The sequence below is a fragment of the Cinclus cinclus genome, chromosome 1 (genome assembly GCF_963662255.1).
Source record: "Cinclus cinclus chromosome 1, bCinCin1.1, whole genome shotgun sequence".
NCBI classification, from domain to species: domain Eukaryota; kingdom Metazoa; phylum Chordata; class Aves; order Passeriformes; family Cinclidae; genus Cinclus; species Cinclus cinclus.
This window is the reverse complement of record NC_085046.1, coordinates 110,997,432-111,004,655: the sequence shown is the minus strand read 5'-3', so window position 1 is coordinate 111,004,655 and position 7,224 is coordinate 110,997,432. Positions and strand designations below refer to the sequence as shown.

The following is a 7,224-nucleotide window of genomic DNA, read 5'->3' as shown; positions in this document are numbered from 1 at the left end:
CTACTTATAGACCTTATAACAGCAAAAAGCAAAAAAATGTTTCTTTTCTATTACAATTAATCATTGGTCAAACATTTGTACCTGTCTTGCCCAGACTGACATATGAAATCATACTATTTTCCTGTTTTCCTTATTCTAAGTGGTATTTAAAGTATACAATATAGCTTTCCCTTCCTATTTATCTCAGCTTCTCTTTTAATCAATTAAATTTTGGCTTTACCCTCCTCTCAAAGGTGCATTGAATTGGCATTTAAATCACGAAAGCTAACATTTCCCTATTACTGAGGTGCAAAAAACTGCAGCCCTTTGTTTGCAAGCACTTTCATGTCCCATTTACCCATATCCTCTCAGGAGTCTGTTATACCAATATCAGATATTAATTAATGGAGCTGGTTTATTGCTTACTTTGAATAACTGGCACAAATAACTCTGATTTGGCAGGGGTGCTGCTCAAAGGCTGAGCTGATCACAGTAAAAGAGGATGTGAATGGCACAAGGACACCACTCTAGAGCAGAGATTTCTATCACATTGATGCCATCATGAAAACAAGTTTTTCATAGGGCCTAAGCAAACGAAAGCAAACAATATGCAGGCTTCCTCATCACTCCCTGAAAAATAACTGTATTTGGGTTTGGGGGGTTGTTTTGTGGATTTTAACAGCTTATCAACTCCTTAAGTGTGTTCTGCACCCCAAGTTTTGGCTCCATAAGGACAGAAGCAGTTTAAGACGAATGAGTAATATGGAAACTTGTGACTTCTTTTCCACAGTGTTTCCTGAATCTGGTATTTCAGATGTATAACAATAATAAGGCAACAGCATCTCTTTCTTCTGTGATTTCAAGCATCTTCAAAGAGAGTCACAGTCACCTTCTTGCAACTATGGCATAGTCTTTCTTCCTTTACAACATGGTCTTATAGAAAAAGGTGTTAGGAGTTTTTTCCTAGTTTGCACTCCTTTTCTAAGTCACATCAGACCTTGAAGTGACTAAAAGAAGAATGTGATGCACATAGAACACAGACTTTTAGGGGGGGTTTAAGTTTTTCAAATACCTTGTTTTAAAAAAGCCAAATAAATATGCATTTTAAAAAGAAATCCCAAACCCACACAGCAACTCCACCACAGGCAAAATGGAACTCCAGTCTGTTTCTGGAGGCCAAAAATAAGTCAGACAAAATATTGATTAAATCTTTATTAATAAAAAAAATCTTAGTACAAAAAAAAAGTCATTCTGTACACTAAGAGAACAGACAAAAGTGAAACTGTACAATAGCAGTAAAGTAAGACTCAAGTCAATTTAAAGACCCTTAAAATCATGTTTTCAGAATTGTGCTCTTTTCTGTTCACATCTGCCATGTATTTATTGCCCCTACCAAGACTGTAAACTCCCTGAAGCAGCCACTTGATACACCTTGGAGTCATGCATAACCATGACAACCATTAACCTATAATAAAAAGATGTTGGCTACATTAATGTTTGCTGCTGTTAGTTCATTCAGTGATGGGCAAATATCCAGCAGGTTTAATGATAGTACGTCAAAAACTTCCATAGATACTTGTCACAAATGTTATCATCTGGCCAAATACTTGTTGTTTTTCATAACCCTTGATGCATTTCAGTCTTGCCCAGTAGAATAAACTATCATTATACTAATTAGCTTCATTGAGTCTTCAGCATTGCAATGCTATAGCACCTTTCAAGAGCATGACAAAAGGTACACTTGGATAACAACAATAATGTGATAACTTTGAGTGGATTCCTTTGCCAGATCTAGCCCTCATAACTAACCTGATAGACAGCAGAATATTGATAGAATTAGTCACTTAGGAACAAGTAGATCTTTAAGACGCAACAAAGCAAGCAGAAGAAATCTAAAACTAACTAGAAGTATCAACTTTAATTATGCTTGCTCTTCTTGGAAGAGGACAGTTTCCATTAGGATTACTGGTTTCTTGTCCATCTCCTCTATTATAGCCTCAAATACCAGCATATATAGGTGGGAATCAAAGTTGTACCTGGGTATTTGAAGTTAGGATCTATGCACTTGATCAAAGACACCAAACTAATTATTGCTTATTCATATAATTGGGCTTTCTAAAAGCAAAGCTATTGACAAGCATTCTTATAAACTCACACCCTGCAACTGGTATGCAAATACTGGATAAAAGACATGTGCCACATGGCAGTCCTACTCTGGATTATAGATCTGAATCTTGTTTACATCAGTGTGACTGCCTATAGAGCTGGTATCTTAAAGGCAACTTAACTGAATCACCTATTGCAAAGCCATTCAATACACATCTTCATCCTAAACCTATGATGTCTTATTTTTACTGTTGCATTTCTCTAATTATTCAAGTCATCAGGATGTTTACTTCTGGAAACTCACTAGAGAGACATCACAAATTATGGCAAATCTGGAAAGGATATGGTAGGCCATGGATATGTCCATTAAGCAATATTGTTTTAGCTACTGACAAATATTTGAAAATACACTTTTTCACTCTCCTAAAGGTTTTGTTTTCTTCTCGCAGCTGAGCCCAGACATTAGGAAGAACCCAAGCCTCTTGGAAAAACAAGTCTGTTCATAGCATCTCAGTCAGAAAAGCCATCACACCATCCTTTTCAACTGTTGGTACTGCAGAAATATATATAGAAAGGTTATAAATAAAATTTTCATTGTATTCACTTCAAAGATATTAATTTATCTGCCTAAGTATTTTTGGATGCATTCATATCAGTTTTTCAACATAAAGTAAAAGGCCCAAACTGTATAAATATTTGTGCAAGTTCTATAGGTAGATGATTAAATAAATATCACCATAAGTGTGAAACAGTAATAGGCACTACCACCTTCATAATGTGAAATAGCACATGAGTTCATTTGTTAAAATGAAAAACATGGAAAGGTTCTACAGCCTTACACTTGATGTATATTTTACTTAAATAATCAAAACAGCATTGCACCCCACCAGATGGTTTTAGCTGATTATGACTTGCTTACCAACACTTTTACCAAGAGGAAAGCAGGGCAAGTAAGTTATTCCTACCATTTTAAAAACAAGACTCACCTGCTTGCTGACAGTGTTTTTCTGCCAACAGTTGGTGGAGAGGGTTCACTGTGGAAGAAGCTTTTTATCCACCAATATTTATCAATTAGCTCTGGTAACCCTGCCAAAGGAGAAAAGCCCACATTAGACACTGGATGAATAACAGGAAAACCTGAAAAGTGTTTCAAAGAAGGAAACAGTACCATGCAATTCTTTGCCCTGATCTGTGATGTTCACAGCATCCAAAGAGCCAGAGGAGCTGGAAGAAACACTGGATTCCGAGTTCAGTCTTGCTGTCCATGGAAAACAGACACACATGTAATGAACAAATGATGCTTTGAGAGAGTGCACTATTTATGGGTCAGGAGTTTTCCTGACATGGTGCTGCCTCGGAGGAAGCAATTCCACTGAGCTACAGAGCGTAACTTCTATATTTACACTGTTCAACTACAGTCGTTTTCATAAGAACTTTTATATCAGTTTGTCTCTAACTCTACTTACACTTCCCTTAAAAGCATACTGATATCTGTCTGTGTAACTTCCACTGAAATCACTGACAAAACTTAAGATCATGGCCACACCACTATCAAGACAAGCAAGTACATCCTTGAACATTCAAGTCCACAACAACTCAATTACTATACTTTCTCTTGTGACACAACAAAATACTACACTCAGACTAGTGCACATCCTGGACCTAGGAATCCTAATGCAGCACATGTACTGTCAAAACAGTGATTGTTTCACATAATTAGAAACAAAAATGTGAATTAATTTTGTATTTTGTCTAAATTTGCAAAGTAAATAGGAGATAAAGTAAATAGGAAGTACAGGTAGAAATCATTACTAGTTAGGCTAGCACTTTTTCTAGGTAATGTTCTACAATTAAATACATACATGTATATAGATGTATATGATAAGCCTAATAAATAATTCTAGACTAATTTTTTTTAAAAAAAAGAAAAAAGAAAAAAGGTAGATCAATAGCCAGAGGCAGATGGTCATTTAAACTAAAGTTTTGTGATATGATAAAACTCTCCAAGAAAATAAAAGCTATCCAGACATCATCTGAAACACTTTCTGACACTTTTCCTGAGTGCCAACTACCCAGCCACTTTCTCGGGAGAGGCTCGAGGAGGGGGCTCAGCCTCCAGAGGCGCTCCCCAGGCAGAGAGAAAAGAAGAGGGGAGAGAAGGGCGGGGGGTGTGTTTGGGGACAACACACAGCTCCCGGCCCCGCCGAGCACTCACTCCTGTAGTACTGGTTCTTGGCCAGGAGGCATCCGGCGGAGGGGACGGATGCCATGGAAGCGACTCGACGGGGAATCCGGCTTTCTCCGGGAGAAGCCTGCGGGGAAAAGGATGCGCTGTGCCGGGGCAAAGGACGAGCTGTGCCGGGGCAAAGGACGAGCTGTGCCGGGGCAAAGGAGGCTCCCGTCTCGGGGAGCGGCGCTGCTGCCCCGTCCCTGCGGCTCACCTGCGTGTCCCAGGGAGAGCTCCCGTCCAGAGGCAGAGATGGGACCCCGCTGGGCAGCGAGCGCCGCCGGGGCCCCGGCCGCCCTTTATGGGACGCGGCAGGCGGCTCTCCCCGCCCGGGGGCGGTGGCACAGGCGGGACGGGAGCGCGGTGACGGCGGGGGAAGGAGCCCTCGGCCGCAGCAGCCGCCCGGGTCGGCCCGGGACAGACCGCGGCGATTCGCGCGTCCCCGCAGCGGCCCCTCGGTCCCTGCTCCTGCGTGGCATCCCAAGCACATGGCTGGAGTGCCCAGGCGGGACTGGAGATGCTGCGCAAATTATTCTCTTCCCTGTGGGGAAGAGCGGGGTCAAGCAGACTGGTGCTTGTTTGGGTAAAGGTTTTTGTTCAGAAACGCGAGCGTGGCTATGCATATACACTAATTTCTTTTGTGAAGCGAAAGGAATGGTCTCCACTCTCACGGTAATGTGCAAAACCTGTGATCGTGTACTCTTGGTAAAATATAAGACAATAACATAGATCGGAAAACTACTTTGGCCTGCCCAAGATAAATGCACAGATCCTTTCATAGTTGTAACCGTACCGCATGGCAATAGTCCAACAGTGGGTGTCCTCACCTTTCAGAACTGACAACAGAAAAACTAACAAGCAGCTTTGGTTGTTTGGTCTGCTCCTGCTCCATAACAAAACTTTTTGTCCTCTTTTATTTTTTTTTCCCTAGCCGGAGCTGTGGATAAGAACACAGATACGTAGTGTGTGTGATGTTACTCTCACCCCTGCTTGAATAGTGCATTCTATCTTAAATGATATGGACATAGCTCATAATAGCTCCTAGCATATTTATAGGTGTGTAAACCACACTGCAGGGAAACACCCTCTAAAACAATACTCACACAGCATTTGTAACAGGTAAGCCTGTTTCCATAGGCATTTTTACTGATGTGTTGTCAGAGTCTTGACAATGTGGTGGTCTCTCCTGAGCAAAGATTGAAGGCTCATCACTGAGAAATCTGCAAGATTGACACAGGAAATACTTTGCAGATGAGTTCATACCAAGCCCTAGCACCAGTTACCCCACACATTTATGTAAAACAGCACTCTAAGAGTAGCAGTACCCACTATTGCAGCTTCTTGTTTATGGATACTTAAATGTATTAGATTGTTAATAGTATTAGCTACTAGTTTACTTTATCAGTCACCTCATTTTCTGCCTTAGTAATCAATTTCTATCTTCAGTCTTGTTCTATTTGAGGGCAATAAACTTCTGCAATACCCCATTTTTGTCACCATAAATGTTGTCACACCGAGCACTCTGTTGAGTTGTCAGATCCATTCCTGAGAGAGGAAGCTTCTTCCCAAAGAGCCACAGGAAATGCTCTTCTTGGGCTATGAGGGTGGGCATTTGTAGTGATATCAGTGTGTCCTAGGAAGATCTAGTAACATCATTTATTGTATCTGCTTTTGCTTTCAGGTTTTAAAACCCATTTTAATATAAGCATTGGTTTATCGAGGACATTATCAGAAAAGCTGTCTAGGCTCTAACATACCCATGCTATAGGCTTTGTATTTGGCAAGGAAACAGACATAAGTATGTCTCTTGCAGACCTCACAAACATCCATCCATCTCAGAGACATGCCAAAATACTCGGGAGCTGGTAAACACCAGGTCTGTAAAATTTTCAGTTGCTTCACTGCTGTATATGTACAATTTGGCTTTAATATTTAGCATACATGGTCATTTACCACTTTTGTTTTGGAGTCCCATTTAATGGACTGGAATAGAAAGGCTAATTTAATGAGAAAACTTTCCACTATTTCTTTCACTCAATTTGTCATTATGTCCTATCTATTGTATTTCTTCTAGTAGGAGTACAGAATCTTTGAACACAGAACTGCAGGTTTCACCAGTGTTTTTTCTTGCATGGTCATTCTGGCAGACTGTTTCTAAAATACTGGCACAATTATTTTAAAGTATTGCTACAAAACCAAAGCATGCTATTATCTTCAGCTAACAAGAGGGAATTCTGAGATCCAAAAAAGCTAAATAAAATTATTCACAAATCTTACATGTCTCATATGACAGCACTGTAGGACTTAGGGTTTTTTATAACTACTTCATGCCATACTTCATTTACCCACTTATAGCTGTCATTTACTTCAGATCCAGATTTAAGAATTCAGTATGTTGGTAAATCAGATTCTCAATGAGACATTGAGGTACTTGGTTAGTGGCCGCCTATGATTAACTCACATAGCACCAATTACAAACTCAGGGGCAAGGTTACAATTTAACTTTCAATACAGCATGCAATTGCTTTAAGCACTAACCCATTTTTTTCTCCCTGGAAGCCTTGGTGCATCACTACTCAAATTCTGTCATGAATATGGAAGTAGTCTTACTAAATACATGCTGTAATCTCTTGAATATAGCAAACTAGGTTCATATCCATGCTTTATGCAAAAAGAGGCACTATTTTTGAAATAAATAGTACATAATCCCCAGTTTTGTAAAAATGCTTTTACAAAAGGTACATTTCCAGCCCTTTGAATGAGGCCTTTGAATAAGGCCCTGTGACCTTAACAACAATGTTAACATAACAGTTGTGTATGCATAACTACTAAATAGGTAAAATACTGAATTATTTGTGATCCCATGAAATATGGATACTTACGAGAAAGTAATTTGAAATCAAAAATTATGT

The 7,224-nt window shown here is 39.8% G+C and overlaps 1 protein-coding gene across 1 annotated transcript; it reads right to left on the bottom strand.

Annotated features, from left to right (window-relative positions):
- Nucleotides 1-1,368: 1,368 nt before the first annotated feature.
- On the bottom strand, nucleotides 1,369-4,355 carry PPDPFL (pancreatic progenitor cell differentiation and proliferation factor like). The gene is made up of 4 exons (XM_062513684.1): nucleotides 4,301-4,355; nucleotides 3,254-3,343; nucleotides 3,072-3,171; nucleotides 1,369-1,444 (listed from the first exon to the last, which is right to left on the bottom strand). Exons 1-4 carry the CDS (start codon nucleotides 4,353-4,355, stop codon nucleotides 1,369-1,371), a joined length of 321 nt encoding a protein of 106 aa, XP_062369668.1.
- Nucleotides 4,356-7,224: the final 2,869 nt, after the last annotated feature.